Here is a 25,842-nt window from a genome sequence, read left to right on the forward strand (position 1 = left end):
ATACATAATGTGTTATAATCTATTTTATTGGTAATAACTCAAAACTGACTGTGTGTTTCCTGTCCTGTAAATGCATTCAATGTGTCTGAAGATTACTGGTTTGTTTCTTTCAGTTTGGTAGATTTATTGCCTTTCTGAGTGGAAGGAAGTGTTGGTTTTGGCACAGAAGCTTAGGATATTCTTGTTCTGAAAATGTGAAGTAGTGTTCCAGGACACTGCTGATCTGGCCTTTTTTATGTTGATACAAAGAAGGGAGTAATGATTTTGTTGTCCTGTGTGTTATATGGTCATGCATGGTTCTCCTCTTCTGATTAATTTTTCAAGTGTTCCATAAAAAGAATGAAATTGTATCAATAATTAGTATTAAAACTCCACATGATTTAAAACCACTTCACTAATTGTGGAGTGGTGCTTAAATACTCAAAGTAAAAAGTTTTGGAAGGCTGATCCAGTCATCTAAGGGAATACCAGACTTAGATACTTGAGAATCATAGATGCTATTGTTGTTTCTTGCTCATGTATTGCCACTTTTAACACACAGAATGTGAAAGAAACATATAAGGTCTGATGGTGAGACATGAAAGAGGCTGTGTGAGTGAACAATAATATGGATGACTTGAAAGCTGTGGATAAAGCCAAGTTGTCAGGAGCTGGAGAAGCACCAAGGAGAAATGAAAAATGATCTGTGCTTTAGTTGGAAGGGAAAGTTGTAGAGAGTAACAGAACGTGAGCCAGTGGAGAAAGAGAGAGAAGTTAACTACAAAGTGTTGCAGAAACTACATGACCACGGTGCTTGGCTTTTAAAGCATTTTGTTCAACAACACCCTTATGTTTATTGTACGATGAACATGATTCTGAAGAGAAGATGAAAGTTTTTGTTGGAAAAGTCTGGGGAGAATTCAGAGACCTGAAACTGAAAAAACATCCCGAGTATTTCCAGCAACACCTCTGCCTTAACTCCCCCTTGGTAGTGTTCCTCCTGCTGTTTCAATTTTACCGTTTCTTCTAGAGGTGAGCAAGGAGAAGGAGGACAAACTTCCATAAGACCCAATAAAACAAGACAAACAATTTACTTCTGGAAACATTTGATGCACCTGGGAGACCTGTAGCTTAGTATGAAATGCATAATTGAAATTGGCCTGGGGGAAAACGTATTTAATATCAGTGGTGAATCTCTAGGATCATGCCATAAGAAGGTAGAAAAAAATATAGACCTTTGCAGCTGTCATTCCCCAGGGGGAAAAAAAAGGTAAAACAAACAAACCTTGAAAATTGGTAGGCTCTTAAAAAGCCGAGTGTTGTTCACAGCATCTACCCCCAGATGCTTACCATCCCTTAGCCAGAGGCCGCTCCCTGCTCGGCCTCAGCCCAGCTCAGCAAGCCCAGGCTGTGTCAGTGCAGAGAAGCTGGGGCTTCATGAAACCTTACTTCAAGGTGATGTAAGATTTTTCTGCTGATGTAGCCCCAAATTTGGGTAGGGATCACACAGCATGAGATCTCTTAGCACAGAGGAATTAAGGCCACAGCTCATCACCCTGGCATAGACTAGGAAGGTTTGTGTCTCCCAACCCTAAAGTCTTCCATGCATTAATCAGTCCTGAAAATGGCCTTCTGTGGGAATTAAATATTGTCATCCCCTTTCCTCACTACAAATGGAGCTTGCAAGACCTGGTGAACTGAAAGCCATAGGGCAAATAACTAAGTGAGCAGAACTGAACAAAGCCAGGCCTCGAGTTTTTGCGTTCCCATCTTTCAGCCAGCTGTCCCCGTAGAGAAAATATCTCCCTGTTGTGCAGCCTGCAGTACATCCAGGGTTTGCTTAACCGCAAAAGGAAAACACTGCAAGGAACATCCCTACAGGATGAGAAAAAACAAAAAATAGTCCTTCATTAAGCAAGCTTATGGTGATGGAAGACTACATCTGGAGGTGAGTAGTGAGTTAACCCTGTGTTGTGGCTGACTTTCTCTTTAGCCTGTCAGAGGGAACAACCTCATCTCTCCTCCCACATCTCTGTTACTCTGCCTGTGGTTTAACAGATAATGTAATTACATCGTGACAGCTCCTGGATGGGAGTGCTGCTGTTTAGCATAATTGGCAACCTGTTTTTTCCCTGAGGGATATATACCAGCAGGGCAGGACTGAGCCTCCCTGACTTTTCAGCAGCAGAAAGGTGTCTGATGGCACAGATCAGGTTTTTTTAACCCCAAAGAACTGACACACCCTCAGTATCTGTGGGGCCAGAAGTCTCGTTGCTGTGGTCTAATTTATTTATTTTTTCACTCTCTCTTTATGCAGTAAATTCCACATAGGGTGAGGAGTGAGCAGAGGAAGAACAGAGGAGGCAGAGCTAATTAAATCATCCATTTCTTAAAAACAAATAAATACCAGGCAGTTCAGTCTCATAAAAAATAAATGAATAAATACCAGCATGTAGTCTATGCTTTATTGGTTTAAGCAGTTCTTTCATGCCCAGATGCCAATGCAAGGAAAGCTTGCAAATCTAGAGGGGCTTATTTTGTCTTATTCAATTTCTTTACAAATCAGTCTGTGCTTCATCCATTTGGGGCAGGTTTATTTTTTACATATGGGTGGCAAAATTTTAAGACGCATCAAAAAACACCGTTCTTTAGAGTGTGAAGAGGAAGCAAGGCATGTTTTTGGGGTGAGCGAGAAGGGAAGTTTGGGTAATTCTGGGGCAGTGCATCTGATGACCCTTCAATAACAGACAGCAAAGTTTTTTACAAGGACGTCCAGCAGCCTCTTCTAGCCAGTAGCTTGCTGTGAAGTTATGTGAGAGCCAGTCGTTAGTTTATCTCAACACAACTATGGATGGTGTTGTACTGATGGTGTGGTCCTTTTGTTTTGTTTTTTGTCCTGACATACTGGCAGGAAGTCTCCTTCTCTAACCCAAGATTTGTGGCCGGAGTCCCACAGAGAGATACACACGTGTACAGTCACAAATCTTTGTAAAAGCTTTTAGTATTGGATTACGGCTTACATTCTGTTCTTGCTGTACATTTCTTTAGCACAACTTTTAAGACAACTGTGACATTTTTCAAAATATTCCTTATCTACTATCAGTTAAAATGGAAGCACGAGAACTCTGGCAGCAATCTCTGGGTTTAGACATGAAGAACCTTTTGCAGTTGAGGAACTGGGACGTGAGAGAGGCTGAGACTGAGCAGCACTCCCAGAGCTCCCCTGTGGTTGGATATCATAGGTTATTTGCTCATGAAATTAAGGGATTAATAGCTTGCGCTCTCTGTCATGCTGTCCACAAGCTGCTGAATCCACTGCATGAAAGTGAAGAGCAGTCTGGGGAGGCAGGAACTGAGGGTGGCTGTTCCTGAAGTATCCCTATGGGCTTTCTAAGAGATGGCTCTCTTTCCCAGGGACTGCTGGAGACGGACGTGTGCTCTATCACAGAATGTTCCCTCTCTAGGAAAACATTTGGTAGTAGTTTAAAAAGGAAAACTTTACAGAGATTAAGTAAAGCCAAAGTGAATTTGTTGAACCCTGATGCTGTACATACTTTACTTAGGACAATATTGAATTTCCAGTCCTGATTTGAGCTGCTAGAAATAGTTGCCAAGACTTGCAGTGATATTTGGGCTTTTTTTATTACTTTTTTTTCCTAATCAGACACTTCCTTTTAACACACATCTAGATACAAGTGCTGGTGTTCTTTTCATCTGCATGAATGTGAATGTGGTGCTCACAAAGTGGGAAAGCGCAGCCTTTGTCCTCAGCTCCATGTACTCCTTTTACTGCCAAACCTTTTGATGCTGAATTGTCTCTGAGCTACTACTCTCAAGTGTTACACTTGTTCGATTTGCTTTAGGTGTGTTACGTGTTAAGTATGATTTGGGTTACTCTTTAACATACTGCTCTTCCCCTGAGGAGGTGGGATTGGCTCTTCCCTGCCAATCACTTTATAAAATATGCAGTAATATCAGCTGCACTTCCTACATACTCAAGTATTTCAGCTGTCTCCCATCCCCTGGACCAGAATGTGCAGCTTCCAAATTGTGAAAAACTACAATGCACTGTAATTGTTAAATGTTTGGGCAACTATTCATGTTCGTAGTAGTGACATATGTTGATGGAGCTGAGTGGTCATAATTACTTCACATCAGGCAAGCACATCACTTGCGGCATGTTTGGCACGCATAACAATGATACATGCTGAAGCTAAGTGCTAAATGAACATTGTTAAGTGCTGGGACGGTATAGTATGAGCATGCATTGGTAGGGAGTCAATGAGTCTCGGGTTTTATAGCTGCTTTGAGGCTTGAGGGATGCTCACCCACTTCCAGCTAAAATAATTCAGTTTAAACTGCTTCACAGGAGTTCACACTGATACTTCATTTTAGCGCGTGGATTACAAAGGTATGTTCTGTGATTGTTCGATGCCACTAAGCGAATGAGAGAGAACGTGTCCTTTTCTAAGGACATACTCTCAAATAAATAAATAAATTAGCTATCCAGCAATCTGTATGATTTTAAAAATTATTTGAAACTCAACAGCCGAGCAGGTGGCAATGAAAAATCACAGATCTGTTCTCTAAGCTCTTCTCTTTCATTGATGCAAGAAAGGTCTCTGTGTGATTTGTTTGTACAGCTTTTGTCACAAAGAGGTCCTGATCTGACTACACCTCTTAGGCACTATGAAAATACAAGTCATTTGTTATTAATGGAGAGCAGAGCAGAAGTAGTGACCAGAATTACAGCATGAAACAAGGAAAGAGGAAAATGAATGTATCAGTTATGTATTTGCTGTGTTTATGGTGCTCTTAGCGTCGTTATTTTCCTCTAGGGGATAGTGGAAAATTCTGCTGGAAAAGCTGAGTGTGTTCTCAGTGTTTTCTCTGATGACAGGACAGCTTCTCACCACCTACAGCCTCACTAAACTACAGGACCCCCTTGTCCGTTGGGTCAGGGACCTCCAGGAATAATGACCTTTAAGGGGCACCTGGGCTGCTTACAGCCCCTGCTTCCCTGTCCAGGCCCAGCATGCAGGGCACTTTCCACAAATGCCAATTCAATAGAAAAACTGTCTAAAATGTACATGAGTGCATACTTCAAATGTACGTAAAGATGGTACAGTAATTGCAGTGAGCTTTTCTGTAGTAATTTACAATGCTGCCAGCTTGCTTGATGGAATTACAGTGTCTTCATGGAATTCTTCACAGGAAAGGGAACATGCTGGTTTTTTTTTTTAGGTATGACTAAATCCCATTGCAAACTGTGTATGGATATGTTCTTTTGCATGAACCCGCCCCTAAGCATCAGCATGTTAACTGGTAAAGGGTGAGCAGCTGAGCTGATAAATATGTCAGCTTGTGCCTGATTTTCCCCACTCTGGCCCTAATAAGGAACGAGATACAGGGAATAAAACAGCTGTGTGCTGTGCGGTGAGGGGAGAGCAATGAAACATGATGCTGAATAAAAGTCAGCTGCAGCTTGGTGACTCCCATTTCCTCACAGCAGATGAGATAACTTCTTACTTACTAGGATCCTAGCATTACTCATACAGAAAAATATGAACAGTTTTCACGTGCCGTGGCTTTAGAATTGACAAATTGGTGTTTTGACTGAGAGGAACTGTTTAATCGTTAGTACTTTCCTTGTGAGTGTGCATGAGTTGTATTATTACTGTTTATCCAAGCTAGTATCTAGCAACAAAGACAAACATTTTAAAGGCAGCTAAAAAAAATAAACTTAAAATAAACATGGTTTTCTCTACAAAGACTTCAGGGCTAATAGCTTGCATAAACATTTATAATGACAGCAACATTCAGAAATTTGCTAGCTGGATTTAAAAGTGCCCTTGACCTCTGCTGTGGGGGTTTGGAGGCCAGCTGGGTCACAAAAAGAAACTGTTTGCTTCAGGTTTGACTCACATGTGTTTGGACAAGTGCAATATGCTGTTTCTTGTACTAGAGAAAAGATTTTGAAGTGGTGCCAGTATGAAGGAAAATGTCGCCTTTAAAAGGCAGCACACTGAGTTCTGGGCTGTGGGTAGGGGATTTAATTACATGACTGACCAAATTTCTCCTCGGCATTTTTTGTATGCGAATGCTCTGATAGTTGTAGGTCAAGAGCTCCTTATTGTTTTACTTAAATGTGAGGAAGTGTTGGCTTGGGAGCCCCCAGAACCAAACCTGCTCTCAGGTTTATAAACATGATAATCATGGAAGATATAGTTAAAGACATACGATAATGGGAAAAGCACACATGTAATCTTGCAGAATTGTTTTTGGCAAGTATGTTGGGTGGTCAGGAATGAGTTGGAATGGGATAGACAGGGGAGTATAGCAGCGTAACCACCTTTCCAGCTTCCTTCACGCAGAAAGGGGAAATAGCTAACAGTGTTAGTGCTCCAGGTGGTATTGCAAGAACCTTTGATGTGATGTAGGGGTCAGGATGTCCTGCTGTGAGGAGTTCTTTTCACCCGTGGGAGACCATTAGGCCACAGGCAGCAGGCTCAGGCGCTGCCTTCCTGGTAAAACTATTTGCCCCCCACCCCACAGACTTGTTCCCATTCTTTCCTGTCCCCTCCTGTTTGTTCCTGCCCTAGGAACACCACCCAGCTCAGTCTCTAGTCAGCAAACTTTTTGCTGGACTGTCTTGTAATGTAGTAAGGAACTGATTTGGTTTTAAAATCCCTTACAAGAAAGTAGTTGCTTTGTTTTTTTCTCTTGTGGCTCAGTTCAGTGATAAAGTGCAGCCTCACAAATAGTGACCGGCAGAGCAAACCAAGATGCTGTGAAAACATGAGTGGAGATGGCTGAGTGTGCAGTACCTCTCTAAAGCCATATGGAGATGCATCCCACTGCATAAAGATGAGCAGCATGGATCTTCAGCTGTGAGGAAACACCTCTGTCTGTCCAGCTGCACTGAGGGGATGGAGGAAAGGCACTAGAGAGAGCTCAGCAGCTGAGCCACAGAGCCTGCACAGCAGGGCAGGCGAGCTGTGAGCAGCCTAAATCCTCACTCAGGGTGATGTCAGCCTACAGGTGGAGCAGCCAGTTAGCCCTGAAGCGGCCCCAAGCCTGTGCTTGCTTAGGTATGAAAAGAGTGAAGCCAGAAAGAGCCTTCCAGGAAAAGCCCAGAGTAGCTTTGGCTGTGTTTTTCCCATTTTGCTGGGTTTTTGACTTGGCTTTGGCAGTGAGTTGTTCAGGCCATCTGATGGTGTGCTGATTTGCTCTGCAGGCTCCCGAGAGGGGTCACAACTAAACAACCAGAGCCAGCAGACTGAGGAGATGGGGACTGCCCAGCAGAACTCACACTAGGCTACGAGGCTGTCCCTTGCCTGTTTCAGTTTTTCTTCTAATAAGTTCCCACCAATTGTATTTCTCATGAAGTTTCTGGGAAGCCTGGGGATGGGACTTTCCAGTTCAGCAATGGTGTAGCATACTTATTAGATCTTCTGTCTCACTGGGGATGAAGTGGCACTGGAGAGCAGCAGGAGTGCGGCCTGCCCCTGCTGTCCTGCTACTCAGCAGGGACTGCTGATCAGATGGGTGGTAAGGGGCTCCTGGGCCCTCAGGAGGATGGGGAGCAGCTCAAAGTAACACAGAAGAGCAGCAGTAGGGTCAGAGGCTTCCATGGGACACGTTTGGCCTGCTTTTATCTCAGCTTGAGTAGTATATATGCATTAATTGCTGAAAAAAGGGGGAAAAAAGTACTTTTATTTCTGTTTAGTACTACATAGGAGAAGGGGCCACATGCTCACTCAGATCATTTTCTAGTAGCCAATATCCTCTGGGAGGTTTTGTCAACTGTCTGTGGCTAAAAATACCTGTTGTAAACTCATTCGAAGTACTTTTCTCCCCTGTGTTAAGACTGTACCAAAAAAAGCCAGTCTGTAAGGAAGTATCTCCAGTTCTGCAGTTCTGGTTTCCAAAAGTGACGTGTTGAAAACACCATTATGGGATTTAATAAGATGAGTATGTGAGATGTACCTTGAGGTTAGATTACAGAATCATTTTAAAAGATCATTTTAAGCTATTAATAGAAATCTATGCTTCTGTACTTAAGGAGATGAATGGATAAATCACCCTGATGCAGAAAGCATTAATTTTCAGTCCTCAGCAGTTTGGTCACTCTTTCACACACACTGCTTTGTCAGTGTTGTTTCTTTCTTCTCACATCTCCATTTCTGTGCCTGAGCTTTTCTTCGTTTCTATGGAAAAGTTGCTAGGATCCAGAAAGTGACCCTTAACTCCATTTTTTCGTATATCTGGAAGATGTAACTGTGTGGAAAATTCCCATTTGCTTCTTTCCACTGAAGTACTGGGGTTGAAGAGAGAGGAATAAACAGCCTGCCTTAAACTGATGATCCCTTTTCTTTGGTCAGAGCCACCCGTGTTCTGGTCAGCAAGGAGGTATCGAGACCATTGCAGCCAGATCACTTTCAGACTCGTGTAATGGAATTGCTGAGGATTTGTTTATTCGTTTCTGGGAAAGCCGAAGGGATGGAAATTAAACACTGGGCTGGAGATCAAGAGGTGGTGCTGATGTTCTGATAAGGGCTACATGATGCCAAAATATAAATACTGAATTTGCAAACATGTTTGTGGGCATATTACAAGCCTTATTTTTATTCATTCCTTAAATCTCTTGCATTTTGACATGAAAAACAGGTGAAAGCAGAGAAAGTGTGATTATAGAGGTATAACAGCTGTGTTAATGAGTCCCAGAACCACCCCCACTAGCTCACTTGCCCATGTAGATGTGGTAGGAAGCTCTACACAGGGATGAGAAGGGCAGTTTACTTGGGCCTAGTTCAGCTGTATTGCCTGTGGAATTTCTGTTGTCTCTATACGGTGCACTAAAGCCATTTTTTTGTGTTTTCCCAGTAGAATTAACCCCATGGAAATGAAAAGCATACTGAGAAGTAACTCCAAAGTTGCATGTTACAAGCACTTCATCTGCATTTAGGTTGCTGTAGTTACCTGTGTTAACTAAATGTGATAGCTTGTGAATTAACACAACCAACAGCACTGAAGATGTGGCTTTTGTAACCAGATAAGTAAACAGTGAAAAAGGAGCAACATTTAAGGTAACTCTGAGGCAAAGAGGTGGTTTGTAGTTTACCCTAGTGTAGTTAGAACAGAAATCCTGCCAGGGTGAGAAACTGAAGCAGCAAATGTGTCTTAAGCCCTCATTTTAACACTGCCTTATTCTCCCCTTCTTGTGTAAGCCAAGCTGAAGTTCCCTGCCTGCCTGCTGGGAAGCAGTTACTTGTGGGGTGAGGAGTTTCTGCCCAAAAGACAGGCAGCTAAATAAGGTCTTCCGGGCTCTAAGCAAATCAATCCCAAGTGTACAACTGAGAGAGAGTGAGAGCTCAAAGAAATACATGTTGGAGTCAGCATCATTGCTGAAATCTGAAATGCATGGCTTGGCTCCCGTTCCTCTTCTTTGCCCAGCAACTGTGCTCTGGGTGGCAGGGTGGCCCTCTTCTGTGCTAATGTGCTGTTCTCCAAAAGCTTTAGAAATGCTTGTGCATGGTGCTGGCTGAAAGGATGAGTTTGCGGCAGACCTAACTTAATGTGGGATTTCCTGGTTTGTTTTTCCTGCAGCATAGAGCTAACATGTTGGAGCCTTGGGCATGCATCGTGTCACTTTTGGGGGAGCACAGGCTCCCATCCGTTGTAAATACCCATGTAGCGTTGTCTGTGCTTTATGCAGAGATTAGGCAGGGAATTCTCACCAAAGGGGGCGACAGAATATGGCCTCTAGTCTACAGATGTAATAGCTGGATTTCCTACCCTGCACTGTGCTCAGCTTTCGGTAGCAAGGCAACATTTTGCCTGTGGTGAGATGGGAATTGTGTGGTTCAGCTTCATAGTACTTCAGCTTTGTTAACTTCAGCACTGTTGGTTCACACATGGTTTCATCAACCCAAAAGGTGTCTGTGCATATACTCACATAGTAACCTGGGGGCATTCAGGCTGTGACTTCCCCAGGTGGATTCACCCACTACCCGCATCCACTGCTTTCAGGCAGCAGCCAGAACCCATCTGAAGTAGCCACTGCCCACCCTGTTTAGCTCATTGCCAGCAGGAGGCCCAATTAACATTTTGCAACATTGGCAGTTCCATATGGAAACTACCATTCAGCCGCCTACGTTTGAACTTCAGCTTTTTCCTTTCATTTAATTAAAACACAATCAAGTCAATTAGCTCATGACAGAGATTCCCCAAAGTTAAACTCCAGATGTATGGCTAGGCAAAAGCATTCGGATGCCAACTCATTGTGCTGCTCTGAGGTAGATTGTAGCTCTCCAATTTGTCAATTTATCCACTGGGGATTTGTTGCATTTTCTTCCTTCCAAGTAGAAAGCGAAAAGGGAGAAAGGAAAAAGACCTGTCTTTCCATCTGGTTTTGGTCAAGAAAAATTGTTATAGCATTACAGAATTTGGGAGATTTATTGAAAATGACATTGATTGTGTCAGAATGACTTCTGTTTTTTAATGACCATGTCAAACATTTTACCATGCGGTGTCTTGATGTTTTTTTCCAGTAAGCTGCGGGAATAAGCGGCTTACCATACTCTATAGCAAGTCGATGAGTTATTGTTCTTGTCACTAAATTGGGATAATATGCAGCTGCACAAACATGTTGATTTTGCTGGCATAAAAACCATGACTTCAAACTCTGTTCCTTTTGGCAAGACTGTATAGAAAATCATAACACTGTCAAAAAGAGGTTTTGAGGTCTCAATAAACCAAGATGACTTTTGCAGCACACCCCTGCAGACATCTGGGTGCAGTGACAGGAAGAGAAAAATGACTGAACCAACTGGTAGTAGTATAGAAATTCTGCTGACCTAAATCCACACATAAGGTAACTTTGAACTGAATCTGCTGCATCTTCTGTTGAGTTTCTCAGTTCATTTACGATTAGATGTGACAATATCCCAGGTCACTCGTATTGGAACAGAAGTTATCCTCCCACACTTTAAGGGTGATGGAGTGATACCACAGTAATATTGCAGTGCCAGTACTACCCATAGCATATCAAGGTCAGTGGAGCACTTGGTTCTGTGCCTTCTCCCCCTCTATGATTCAAGTGATGTACGTTCTCATCTAAGCAGAATGACTGTTCTTGTTGGAGAAGACCCATTATCACTGCATTAGTTATGTACATGTGAATTCCCATATCTTTGTAAGTAAGTTAATTTAGCTACTTCATTTAACTACCTGAGCACAGCATCCCCTTTCTTCATGGTGTTCTCTCTCTTGTCCTTGGCTGAATGGCCTCCAGATTGCTTTCTGCAGAGGACCATTACTCCCTCTCCCAGGCAGGGTGTTCTTTGATAAGGAAGGACAGGAGGTTCCAACACTTATTTCAGGAAGAATGAAGAACGCACATCTTCTGACCACCCTGTGAGTACTGTAGGCAAGCTCATGTTCATTTAACGGATTCATTCAGGCACAGACACATGTGCTAAACTGTTCGGTGCTGTTGTGGCCATGGCTACAATTTCACAGTATTCTGGTTGCAGCCGTGAAGCTGATATAGGCTCTCCACCCTGCCCAATCTGTCCCATGCCACAGCTTGCTTCTCAGTCCCAGCACTTCAAGGGGTTTGTAGGATTATGCTGAAGAATATAGCACTGCAGTGACCCAGATTAAAAATAACCTTTTTAAAAAAGGAAGGAGGATGAAAAGGGGGAGGTGGTTTTGTTCTGGATCATTCAGATATCTACTTGTGATGCAGCCTGATGAACGGTTGTATTTTTACAACTGAAGGAAGGGAGTGTTTTTTAGGGTCAAGAATGAGCAGATGGAAATGCAGAGAAGAAACTTCCTAGGTTGGCTTCATCACCAAAGCTACTCTGCTGTCTAGGTTTCTATTTTAAGTGCAGAGAAGCGGAGGTTTGAGGTAGTGTTAATGGCATGAATTACAGCACCTGCACTTTCAGAGTCAGGGAGCTTCTGATTGGAGTCCCTCAGGCTCCCAATAGCACAACTCTTGACAAATACACCTAAATTCTGCATTGTTTATTTTGTTGGGTGTAGCCTGAATTGCTCTTTTACTCCAGGATCTCAAGAATCTTTGTGACAAGAATAAACTAATTAAACATTTTCAGTGGCATTGATTCCAGCAATTTTAGAGCAATTTTATGAGACATTTCATACTTGTTTACAGCACATTAGTAGTTCCTTCTCCTCGTGACTGAATGCGAATATGGACTAATATGGGAAGGATTCTTAAAGATTCTTAAAGATTTTGTAAAGCAAGTTCTTACCTGAAGAAGGTATTTGCATGTTTCAGTGCTGCCACAAACATCTCAGTGCTGAAATGTACAATGCCACTGAAAAACTAAGGAATTCATACTGCTGCTGCAGCTGCACAACATCTCTGGAGGTCATTCAGAGCACAAAAGTGTCCCCCAGGCAGCTACAGAGGTCAAAGTTGCTTCTTGTAAGTAGCCTTTCCAGAGTCAGACAGGTTAAGGCCTTTCCATCTTTGGTGGTTTATGGGAAAGTCCAGGTCATCTGTAAACTGATCTTATCTTTGCTGGCTGCCTGCAAGCTCAGGGAAGGGCTTTTTGTTTCCATCATTGAGCTCATAGCATTTGCCAGACTGATTTGGCTTTGCAGTTTTTTTGTTAGCATTGCAGTTGGTCTTTTACAACGAGATCTCCTCTTAGGGGTCATGATAAAATGCTTGGGATGGCATCAGTGGGAATGATTAACACGCTGAGAGGGTGATGTTTGTCACAACTTATTTCCCCTGTATCTTTTGTTAACTGGACTGATAGATCCCTGAGTATATTGATTTAAATGCTATCCTCTAGCTAGAAAGCAAGGACAGACACAGATGTGTCAAAGCAGTGCAGGACTGAATACTTTGGACCTTTCAAACTGACTGGTGCGCTACTGGTACCAGTGTATCATCTCTGTTTATTCAGACTATATCTATGTTAGCAAACAGTGTAGCGTGATGGGAAAGAACATGTGGAGTAAAACAGTTGAAGCTGCTTTGGTTCAAGCTGGCTGTATCGTGTTACTCCAGACTGAATGTTCCTCAGCATCTAGAGCATGAGGCACTTTCCCAGTTAGTTTTATGCTTAACAAATCTAGTTCATGCTCTTCAGAGCAGCTTTAAAATAGAAACCTCTGCAAGCTGGAGCAGTTTGGAGGTTTCCTTCAGAAGCAAAATCAATGGAAGCATGAACAGTCAGAGCCACACTGTTGTTTACAGTGGATGTTCAGGGAGCATTAACTCCAACAATAACCCTTGTTTTATTTCACGGTGTTTTTCAGTTTCCATTTTGTAACAGACTTATCCTTGGACTCTCAGTCCAGAAGAACATATTTATAATTCTCCATCCCACTCTGTTTTGTTCCCCAGAACCAGAGCAGAAGTAGCATTGCAGCCCTGTCATTAGTTACCATAAAGTCCAGGAAAGTAGTATGCAGACTCTAAAGTGTGCTTGACCAACCAACAATAAGTTATTTCTTTTTAGAAATGAATATTGTTCAAGGGAAGTTGTAAATGAATTTTCTTTGATTTCTTCCAGCATTCAGTACAAGCAGACATTTATCCTTCGGCTGTAAAATCTGCATCTAGGACAAAGGACTGAAATATAACAGATAGATTATGCAGCAAGTACAGTCAAAAGTCCTGTTGTCAAACTTAATGGTGATGTTTATTGACGGCAGTGGAATGACTCGTTGACTTTTTGAAGGTGGTGGGAAGAAAGGTGAACTTCAAGACACTGTACAAATAGAAGAATAGCACAAGTGACCAAGTTTCTCTGATCTTGGAAAGACGTTTCCTTTCATCTCAGTGCAAGTGTATAATGCTTATAATGATTAATAGAAGATGTATAAGCTCTCTGAGGTGAAGAATACATCCTTTTATTTCTAACTAATATATGACCTATAAAGCAAACAAGGTAAATATTAAACACCAGTTTCCTGCTGAGTTTTTCAAAGATGAAAGGTAGTATGTTTGAAAAGATCTTTCCGTAAATGCTCTGGGACATCATTGCTGAAATTGTTGTGTTTTTTTGTTTGTCATGGGCATCTCACTGATTGCTAAAATGTGCTACCTTGTGATTGCTTTTGTATTTAAAAGCGTCCTTTCTTTTCTTAGGAGTTGATTTTGTCTTAGATTGTTTCTAAAACCAACCAGTGATGCTCAGCTATGCCTATTCATTCTTTTCAAGTACATATTTGGGTTTTTTTTTTTCCTTTTTCAAATGAAGGAAGTGGTGCGAGGTTGAGGGATAAGCAAATTCCTAATTGTGAGCTCTTATGAAACTCATTTGATAAATAAACTCATATTTTCTTGTCACGCGTTAATGTAGAATCCTGCTTTCAAGAGTTGCAGTCTTCCTAAACAGAATCACTCACCACTAAATTGATCCCTTTTTTTCCATATACTGGTTAATTTGAAGCAGACGGATTTCTTTAGCTGGGATGAATACCGCTATTTCAGAGTTATATATTTTCAGCAGCGGGCAGGGCAGCAAATGATCCAAATGCATGTTTCTCAGTGGAGAGCTGTTGGAACCTTAATCCTCCTCCATTCCCTGTGGCAGGCACAGGAGAAAAAAATTAAACGAGGCTTTTGTGGAAGTGGTTGCTTGCAGTAGGCTGGGCTCCATGACCCAGGAGGATTTGAAAAGTTCTATGTTCTAGTGTTTATAGAGACTGTGCTGTCTATCACCAGGGTGCAGGCTCTTCACATCAATAACCCAGCCTTGCTAAGCCAGTGAAGACAAGAACATGGGCTTTGTCCTGCTGCCACCAAGGAGCGGGTAGCCTTTCAGTAATGAACTCATGGTCTGCCTCTGTCAGTGAGATAATTCTTGGCTCCTGTCCCAGGACAGAACTCTTCAGCCACCAGATCCTCATTTCTTCAGCATCTCTCTTCTGATTCTTTAGATTTCTTAGCACAGATTTCACAAGTAACTGTGCCTTTCCACATCCCCCAGTACTGCAGGAATGTTGGCTGGGAGGTGACATAGTCCAGTCTCACTCCAAGCAGTATGGCTGCTGGCAGCAGATGAGATCACACCTGGCCATGTCCTGAAAACCTCCAATGGCAGAGATTCCCCAGGCTGTTTCAGAACTGCGCCCTTCTCCTAGAAGTGTATTCCTTATGTCTAACCTGGCTCTCTGGATTTACTGCCTGTGGCCTTCACCTCTTCTAGTGCCATCTGGAATTGCAAAGAACGATTAAGCTATCTTACCTTTGTCCTTCAAGTAATTGTACTTCTCCTTTCACACAACAGACATTGACTGCCAACCTAGAGAGAAGTGCAGTCCCTATTTACAGGCAAGGCAACCCTGCAGAGGTCCTTCTGCTGCCCAGTGCCTCTCTCTTCCTCCAGAGCTGCTTGCTGGCTGGTGTTGGTGGCATTCTGATCCCCATCTCTTGCCAGCCAACCCACCTGTTAGGGACTCATCCTAAACTTCCCAATGGACTGCCTGGTAATGTTTTCTGGGATGTGCAAGCAAGGAAGCCTGTTCATACAAGGGATAGACATAGCCTCCTCCTTGCCAAAATCTTGGTGTTATGCTTTTCAGTGCCATCCTTTCAAAGTGATAAAAATCTCTTTGTTATAGACCAGAAAGTACCCAAGGAAAACACTTGAAAAACAAACAGACAAACAAAAAACCTTAGCTCCTTATGCATATGAATAATGGTTATTTCTGCTGGCAATGTTTTCTTAAGCTATCTGTTCCACCTCTAACACTATAGGATTTGTTGTATTCCACAGCGTAACTCAGATTTACTGATGTGAATGTTACCATTTTCACACAAATTTATCTCTGGTTTTAACTCTGTAGATTTCAATGTATTTATACAGTGTATCTTTTTGTCCCAGTACTTCATTTCAAAGCGTTAAGGAATAAAGTTTCTTGGACTCTGATTGCATTACATCAGCTTTCTCACAGTAAGGATTTTTTAATAACATCCTAGATCAATCTAAAGTCTGGGACAAATATAGGATTCATTAAATGCCATTTTTCTGAGAAACAGAATAGTGAGATTGCACTGTGATGATACATGTATGAATATGCATCTTTTTAACAGCTAGGACAGAGGACTAGGATTCAGGAAGCCATTTGGCAAACATGAAATTAAACACTTAACTGTTCTGTTCCTCATATTTTCCATCTGTAAAATGGGAATGGTGATATTTCCTTCTTTGAATAGCACTTTCTGATTTAGTGATCCATGATTATCATTATTTCTGTTGACAGTGGCATCAGCTCTGTTCTGAATTGGTTATAATTGGCATGTTTAGATGAATGAAAGCGATTACAGAGCCCTTATGCTGCAAACATTTAAGCTTGTGATTAATTTTATGTACGTAAGTAATCGCAGTTACTTCAGTGAAGCTTCTCGTGTGAATAAGGTTAAGCACGTTTGACGTACTTGCAGGTTTGGGAGTAGAAAGCTCTATGAAACCATAGTTCTTATATAGAAATATGTAATAACAGGCTTCTCGGGGAAATTTCCAGAAAAATCATTTTAACTTTATGCTACATTTAACTACCTGTTGTGGAATTACTTCTAATTTTGTTCACAGAAACTCAGTGTTACAGACACCGATAATAAATATTGGCTTTAAATTTTGGTTGCAGCCCAAAAGCTTGTTGTTGTTGTTAAATATGTTTTGTTAGTATGAAATTTGACTCGTGGCAGACTCCTCTGTGAATGACTTGATTACCAGGAATATCAAACTGAACTATGCTGTTCCACAGCCAGAACGGTTATCAGTAGAGCTTTTTTAAATAGAGATTTTTTAATGGTTGTTGTTGTTGTTTTGTTTTTTGTTTTAACTCAAAAGAAACAGTCTGTGTTTTTACATTGTATGGGGTTTTGTTTTCTGTGTGATGATGGCTCATTATTCAGCTTCACCAAAGACAGGGAAAAAACATCACTTAAGTGTGCTGAAAGGAATTCTTCAGTAGAGAGGAGAAACCACAGAGGCATGCATAGTAGAGGCACCCTGAGCAGCTGTTCTGGCTCTGTAGTGGGGATGCTGAGGGAAGGGAAGTGTGGGACTAATGGGAGTGAAGACTGGTTTATGGTGCAGGGTGCTATAAAATGCCCATCTCTGCTTTCTGGAACAGAAAAATGGGGACCACCACAGAGCCTTTTGCAATCTGACAGTGAAGCAGTTCAGCTACTAGCTACCATTATGGTTTCCATCCTTGAGTGACCTTTTCTTTTCTTGTTTGTTTATGTAGTTGATGGCTTGGATAAAGCTTCAATCGCTAACTCAGATGGACCAGCCCCAGGATCCCAAACTCCTCCCTTCAAGAGAAAGGGCAAACTTTCTACCATTGGCAAAATCTTTAAACCTTGGAAATGGAGGAAGAAGAAGACCAGTGACAAATTCAGAGAAACATCAGCAGGTATGCATGTGGCCCTTTGGTGGCACATAGCAGGAAATGCTGTAATGGCTTTGCAGGGTAATAGCTGAAGGGGTGTTGAGATGTGTCAGGGATTATTTAGGCACAGTATTAGACACACACAAAAACTGTATGACCTTTGATGAGGAAAATCCTTATTCAGCTTCTGTACTGAACCTGTTACCGAAGTGTGCAGTCTTAATATTTGTTACATATTATATTTGTTTGATGTTGTTAACACTTTTTTTTTTTTTTTTTTTTAACTAAAAACATGAAGCTGTATGCTGTGTATCATCGGGTATGCTGGGAATGTCTCTGTGTTTTACTAGTAGCCTTGCTTTCATGGGAACAGAAGTTTGGTCTGTTCTGAGAGGGGAAGCAGATGTGATCATGCACAGAAAAAAAATGAAGGTTAACTTTGCAACCACTGTCTTTGCATGGGCTGCTCAGCCCCTTCACTCCACAACCAGACAGGCTTGAAGAACAAGTGTGAAATAAAGTGCTGTGACTGGACATTGTTCCTTCTGAACATGAGCAAGACTGAAGGCTGGGATTCAGTTGCCTAAACACAGGTGCTTGTGCCACCTGAGATGCTCTGGCTGTCCTGGCTGCTGTCCCTGTGTAGATGCCTCCTAAGGCTTGAAGCATCTCAGATGGCTGTAGTCACTCCTGCTGTTAGGAAACTTAACCCACACTGTATTTGTGAGTGTCTCTCTGTCACAGCTCCGGCCAAGCTTTCTCCAGAAAAATCCCAAACTTCTGTTTTGGGATTCAGACATGTGATGTGCTTTTGTCAACTTCAGCCCAGTTAGAGTCCATGGCTTTTCAGATTCATTACCACACTATAAGTTGTCTGTTCACTGTCTTCCATACCTCTAGGCTATAAAACCAGTTTTCCAAAAAGTCCCCATTCAGAACATTTGGGAGTACACTGCTTTAGATTTTAAGTCTAGGAACCCCTAGAAATTGCTGCAGAAAACTCTTAGTAAAGAGCAGTGTGTATCTCAATGACCTTAGAGCTAATTTTCCACTGTCTTCTCAATTATCTGAGCTGTGTCTGTTTAGTTCCACTGCCTCCTGGGTACTGGCACCTGTTCTATGATGAGCTGTATCACAGACCTGATTCAGCAGAAAGCTAAATACAGTGAAACATAACAAGAAGTAGCTTTTACCTTTCTGCAAAGGTTACCACTTGGATGCGTGGTCTAGCTTTGCAGTTCCTGTCAGTAAAGTGCACTGAATCAGAAAGGAAGTTCAGAGCCTCTGTTGGAGCTTTTTAACATTTAGGAAAGCTGATTTTTACAAAAAAAATTCAGCTTTACTTTTGCATCACTGCCTTTCAGGTCTGGAAGTTAAAAAATGAATGTAGTTTTTCTTGTCTTTTTTTCCAGGGCTAGAGCTTTATTTTATGATAAATCTTTTCTTCAAAGCGGAGAACACTGTTGAGAGTGCAAACAGAAGTCCATAAGAGTTAGGAGAATTTGCACTACAAATGAGCAGAATAGAGTCAATGGTGATAGATTAGTATAGTGCATAGATCATGTAACTGGGATCTCTTTTGGTCAGCTGAATATGTGACTGTACATAATTTGTACTGAAAAGTGGAAGGTAATTATCTGCACAAATGAGGTATGTCTATAAATGTTACAGAGCATAGGAAAAGTTAATGCAGAATGAGGTAATAGTTAAATAATTGAAGTTCCTGCTCTAAGTCCTGTCAAAGAACTTTAATAGTTTTTGTTCCCAAGAAAATCAACGAACCCAACTGATGAACTAAGTGCCTAATGTATCTTGTATTGAGTATCGTCCTCTACATAGACTTTTAAATCATTCTCCCAAAACATTTTGATTTCTTTTAACAGCATTGTGCCAGGTAATCATGTAATATGTATCCGTGCTTTGTACAGTAAAGGCTGCTATATTTAGTAACATAGAGTACTGTAAAACTAGTGTTGTAAAACACAGCTAGCAAAAAACCAAAACCATTCTAGTAATCTAAATTATGTAGAGTACTTCAGTGCCTGTATAGTTTGTGAAACATGAATATACAAAATTCAATGCATGTCTTGGTGAGCAAAGCCTGTGCTTTTTTGTGCAAGTTTGGAAACTTCTGATATTTTTTAATTATTCAATAGATTGATTTTTTCCTTCTCTCAGAGGAGTCCATACGTTCTATTTTTCATAAGGCTTTAATCATCCATCCCACTGCACTTTAATATTTCATTTGTTTGGGTGGGATTGTACAAGTAAAGTGACATGGGGAATTAATTTCAGATTTTGAAACCTTTAGTATCCTTTCATACATTCAGTACATCAGCGTGCATTCACAAATCCCAGATTACATGCGTTCTGCCAATCATCACAGCACTCAGTTGTTTTATTTTTGAGGTTTTTTCCCCCTTATAGTGAAATACTTGGACGTAAGTAATATCTGAAGATCTCATCTGTCATCTAAGAAGTAGCAATAACAGTTCTTTAAGATGGGGAGATGAAGAGAGAGTAAATCTTGATTAAATTAAATTGTAAATTTTAAAAGTAAATTAAGGATTTTCCTGTTATTTTTCTCCTACATGTTATACAGGAATTTATCCTTTTGTGACTCTCTAAGGTGTAACCTTTATCTAGATGAAGGTGGCACAACTACAGTTCTCAGAGTTCTTATGCTGAGAGTGGAAGAGGTATCTAAATATCAATTAATATCAACATAGTGGCCAATTGGTTCGTAGTCTTGCTTAGGTGCTCTTGTCATTCATCCTCCTGTCAGCAATCAACGCTTTTTCTTCCAAGTCTGGCTGTACTGGTCCTTTGCTAGCAGCCTTTTTGAGGGTAGATACACCTTTAATCCATGCTGATTGCTAATGAATAGTACCAGTAGTGCTGGCAGAAGCGCACCTGAATAAGTCACTTGTGCTGACTTTGAGCATCCTCCTGCAGTTCCTCCTCTGTCTTGGCCAAAAACAGATTACCTCCCCTTGTAATTCCATATAGAGAAAGATGCGGATAGATCGTTATGTTTTTGCAGCAGTAAGTTGTTGTGTCCTCAGAAGACCTAGAAACAGGGTGGCAGCCCCAACTACACCATGAACAAGCCATATATATTCAGTACAAATCAGGTTAGCTTGAAATGGAAGCATACCTGAACTTGCCTGAGTGTTATTTTGCTGTTAGGAAATCCCAGAGCTGTAGGGACATAGTCATTTGTTTTTCAGCTCTACGTAAGAAAGATGTAGGACTGCTTACATTCGTATGCATGCTTCCTGTGAGGCTGGAGTCAGAAATGAAAACCAGATTGGGCTGTGTTCATCCTGCCTCAGATGGTTGTTTCAGGGAAAAAAAAAGGTTAAGAAAAAAACAAAGAAATTACCCTTGTACTTCTTGAGGAAACAGACCCGAGGCCAACGGAGATTGAAAGAGATGCATTTCCTTGGCAAGTTGCCCCTTGTTGCTTGCTAATTGACACAGCAGAAGAAACCCGCTTATCTGACATGAGAAAGGGGAAAACATCCGCACAAAATAAATTTCCTACAGGAAATCCTCTTCCTCAGACAGCTCAGTCAGAGATGTATTTACATTACAGAACGGGATGTGTGTGTGTATATCTCAGATGCAGGTGGCCAGTCTCCCTGTCTGAGACCATGGGAGATGGTATGACGGTCATTGCATGTATTGGTTATTCTCTTAACGGGGCTGCAACTGTTAGGTATGCGTGCATCTGAAGGAAGTCTCTTCTGAAACAGAATATGGGGTTTTGGAAAGAACTTCTGTTGCTATAACTGGGGTTTCAGTCAGATTTTGAAGTAGGGTCTTACCGATTTGACAGGGATGTAATATGCAGTGTGGTGACAGAATCTCATGTGATTGTACTATGGGGGATATTCATAAACAGCAAATATCACAAACAAACAAAAAATATGTGCACAACTAGATGTGGAAGTATTTGGTCTGATCTGGGAATGATGGCTGGAATTTTTCCCTTTAGCAGCGTATTTCCCATGCTGTATCTCAGAAAATCTGTTCTCTCACTAGTTGTATACTTTCTGCCCAAAAGTATTTTATCAGTGAAAACAAACAGAAGATGGCATAATCTTAACCCCCACCTCATGTTTTACTCAGAAGGCAAAGAAGGCAGCAGTTGAAGTCTTGGCATGAAGTAGACGCCACTTCAAAGCCGTGCTGTGAGAGTATGTGCAGACAGGGAGCGGGAGGCGATTTTAGCTCTTACTGGGTCAGAGAAAAATTAAAGTTTGGAATTCTCTTGAGCATCTTTTGAATAAGCAAAACTGAAGTCTGGAGGATATCCAGAATCTCACACAGCTCTTTAAACAGAATAATGGGTTCTTAAGACTACCTGAGGTTTGTAGCTGCTGAATGTCGGTACATCTTCTCTTTCTGAGGGGGCAGGTGGGGAGGGATGGAAACTGCTTTTTGAGGTAGACTGCTATTTTGATTCGTTTTGCTATTATTTATGTTGGGCTAAAAATACATGTTTGTGGGATCCCTTGCACAAATAAGATTTACCCAAGTAAATGAGGGCTCCAGTTCAAGGCTATGTACAGTCTGATAAATTGACATGCTTTCTGTTAGTTACAGCTGAAGTAAGTGAAGACACCAGTGCAGTTTGTATATTATGTGAGCCAGGGGTTGCAAAAGTAAAGCACATAACAAGCAAATGAAAGCTATACCGTCTGCACACTTGCCGACCCACATTCAAACATTTCTTACCTTCCCAATGCTTGACTTTGTAAAAAGAACATTATTTTAAGAGAGTTTACCTACACGTAACAGCAGTCTAATGTGATTTGCTCAGCTAAATGCATGAAAGCCTTAAGCTCAGTGCAATTGTTGTGTTCAACACAGTTGGCTGTGTAAGTGTGAAACGTGTTACATAGTGAAAAGACCTTAATAAGAAATAAATTCAAATTATGAGATCACCCTGGCTAAATAGCACCCAGTGCAGGCTCATGAGTAGACAGTGTCCTCATTCCTCTTATACAAGAGTACATATTTTTTATCACTTTTATTTAAACTGAAATCACAGAATCACAGAATGACCCGGGTTGGAAGGGACCTCAAGGATCATGAAGCTCCAACCCCCCTGCCTGGCTTCTTTATAGGAATTAAAATTGAGATACTTACAGTGAACGCTAGCATATTTTCTACTGTTCTTTCCATGAGTCAAATAATATTTTAAATAAATTATCATTTCAAGCTGAATTAGCTGAGTTTAATCAGTTTAAATCAAACAACACTTAGAGCTAGCATTTTAGATGATTAAGGATTTGGGCTTAAGCTTCTTATCTGTTCATAAATATTCTAGTCTGTAAAACGGAGATAATCTAAAGGACATAACAAAATCTGTGTAATGTCAGTACAGTTCTTTGTGGTCTTCAAGTGAAAGTGTAAGGTGTCAGTGTCTTTAAATGCAAATGGTGTTTTCCATGACTTCATTAAGTTTGATACAGTGCTGCAGAACTGAAAAATACATCATCTTGAAAACTTCAGGGAGTCATAGGTAGCTGGTCAGATTCAATGTTATTGAATTTGATGGAAAGGAAGTATATCCAAGTAGTATGAGATTAAATTTCACAAAGAAATATATGGGAGACCATCTGACCTCACTGTCCCCAGTAAAACTGGTGCAAAAAACCAGAGGGGAAAAAAAAAGGTAGGAATTATACTTTCAAAACTGAAAAAGCAAGCAAATATTTAAATTGCCAGCAAGAAAAGGATAGATGTGGCACTGAGGGACCTGGTTACTGGGCATAGGTGGTGATGGGTTGACAGTTGGTTTAGATGATCTTGGTAGCCTTTTCCAACCTTAATAGTTCTATGATTCTAAAACAGATACAAACTGTGTTCACAAAGAATTCATCCACGGGTTTCATATCAAAGGAGATTTCACTCTGCTAATAAATATACTTACTTTCTGGGAAGATTACAGCCCTTGGTCAGTGCCTGCCTTCATAGTCCTCTGGCCTCATTGTCCCTGTTCTCTTCTCCAGAGGTCTTTGAGGGAGCAAGTGCTCATGTACATGAAGAAAAACTTGCTAGAATATGGCATGTTCCTGTACTTTGCTTGCTGTGTAAATAACTTGTGTGACATGCAGTTGGAAGGTATATACTTTTAAAAGTAATGGGGAAAAACTGAAAGAACTTTTTAAGAATGGAACTTAGGAAGACGGTCTCAAGTGGTCTGCATTCAGGCAGCTATGCCTACCCGTGTTCCTAGCTATGCCCTTCTGCCCTGGCTTTTACATCAGCAGTCATTTTTGCAAAGAGTTCAATCTGAGCAGCTGCTTAACAGGGTTAGAATCAACTTCCAGCATAAATGAAGCCAACTGAAGCTGGTAGTTCTATGCTCCTGCCTCCCTGGTGCTTCCATTCTTGTTCAACCAATTGCAGCCCGAGCTACCTGCTGCTGGGAAATATGTTTGTTGGGTGCTGTCACAGAGGGTAAATTCCTGAAACGTGTGAGGACTTTCTCTGTCCTCATTGTAGCGCTCACTTAACCATGATTCTATGTGACTTCTCTCAAACCAGTCCAGCTCAAGTGAGATTGAAAATACTTTGTGCAGCATTTAATCTGCATAGAGCAATTAGGCTTGCACTACAGAATAATTGGATTACCAGAGTGTTCGAATTAGTTGATGAGATAAATCACCCTATCCCACATCATTAATAGGATGAAGTCCAGTGCTACTGAAGCTTCTCTGCATGACCTCAGCTTGAGCTCCAAACATCGCTTGGGTTTTGATGTTCATATGTAAACCGAACTGGAAAAGGTGATTAACTTCTGCTAACAGTGCAGTAAAGAGAGGGTTTTACAGTAGCGATGTTCTCATTTTCTGAACCACGCACCAGCGTTCCATAAATCATTTCAGTGGCTTCTCAGATCACCAAATAAAATCGTATTGGTACAGGGTTAGGGTGGAGTGGGGAGTACTCTATTTTGCCATCTGTAAATACTTTTCCCTATAAAACCGTTCTACATTTTTTCCCATGGGAAATAAGCAAAATAATTAAAATGTTTGATGTCACAGTCTTTTTTGTGTGTGTTCTATGCTTTTTTTTTTTTAACCTAAAAAACAGGGTGCTTCATTTTTTTCATGACAGCCAACCAGCCTGGATGAGGATGTTATTCTCTTTTAGAACAGAACTTTCTAACCCTTTTTTCCCAAGATTTAATTTTGTTTTTTTATTTAAAATAGTTGTGCAAAGTTTACTCTGTAAGCAGTTTTATGACTTGATCAAAAATATTGCTTGCTCTAAACAGGGTTTGTCCCTCAAAACATCTGTAAGAGTAGGTAAAGGTATCTTAAGCTGATGTAGTCATTCCAATCAGTGATAAAGAGGTGCTTTTAAGTATTAAATGTCAATGCTTGGATGAATTTAGTTTCACTCTGGAAGTACATATTCCCATTGACTGTGAAGGAAGCCCCATTGAGCCTAGCTCAGCTGAAGACACTGGATCAGATGAATCCCATCTTTTGTGGCTGAAGTTGTGGGAGAGCATCACTGGAAGACCAGACCACTTCCCCTGTAGAGCTGAGGGAAAGACCTGTCTGGGGTTCTTAATTCTCTTCTACATTTTTTCACAAGCATTGTCAGTGTGACAATAAATCTCTTCTTAACTGTGCTTTTTCTTTAGTGTTGGAAAGGAAGATTTCGACAAGACAAAGCAGAGAGGAGCTGATAAGAAGGGGAGTGCTGAAGGAAATGCCTGAGCAAGGTGATAACGCATTACCTAGAATTTAGCTCCTAAATGCTAAACATGGATGGTAAAATCCCTATTGCAGTGTTTCTGTGTAGTATAACTAGTTATAAGGAGATAAAGCAGAGGAACGTAAGAATTAGTTTGAGCCAGTTGAATGAAACAAAGTTAGAGTCAAAAAATACGCATTCTGTAGCTGCTTCTGCCAAGAAACGCCACCTCACTTCTGGCCATATCTTCAAATATTTGTATGCTTCCTGTAAACATGGATGGCTGCCATTTCTGTATCAAAAAGTACCGGTGCTGAGATGGTACAGATCTCACCACTACCACACAGGCCACATTCACAAGCGGCACAAATATAAAAGTCTATGGGGAAAACACTCCTTGTTTAAAAACAATTTAGAGTTAATAACCCCAAATTTGTGCCTGGAAGAGTATGGGCAGACCATGGTTAACACCTCCGCCCCACCTCTGGTTATGTTTTTGGAATGCCTCTAGTAGTATTCATTAAGTATCATTAAGTATCTATAAATCTAGATGAGATTAAAATCAAGTGATTAAAATCATTTTCAGTAGCTTAAAATTAAACCATCACTTAATTGATAAGTCCAAGAACTGCATAACTTCCTAAATCAGGTCTATCTTAGAAATTGTACTTCCCTGCCTGAACTGAAGAATTGCACACATTGATCCTTGGAAGCAGAGGGCTTATTCATTAGCATGTAACATCG

The 25,842-nt window shown here is 41.1% G+C and overlaps 1 protein-coding gene across 6 annotated transcripts in view; it reads left to right on the forward strand.

Moving 5' to 3' along the window:
* Positions 1–25,842, forward strand: part of PHACTR2 (phosphatase and actin regulator 2) — a 117,979-nt gene that overhangs the window by 56,268 nt on the left and 35,869 nt on the right. For all 6 annotated transcript variants that reach the window (XM_072331709.1, XM_072331706.1, XM_072331711.1 and 3 more), the window contains exons 2-3: positions 17,233–17,400; positions 25,046–25,126. In XM_072331709.1, the coding sequence (XP_072187810.1) occupies positions 17,233–17,400; positions 25,046–25,126 (249 nt within the window). The remainder of the gene's footprint in view (positions 1–17,232; positions 17,401–25,045; positions 25,127–25,842) is intronic.

This window comes from Excalfactoria chinensis, chromosome 3, assembly GCF_039878825.1.
Source record: "Excalfactoria chinensis isolate bCotChi1 chromosome 3, bCotChi1.hap2, whole genome shotgun sequence".
NCBI classification, from domain to species: Eukaryota; Metazoa; Chordata; class Aves; order Galliformes; family Phasianidae; genus Excalfactoria; species Excalfactoria chinensis.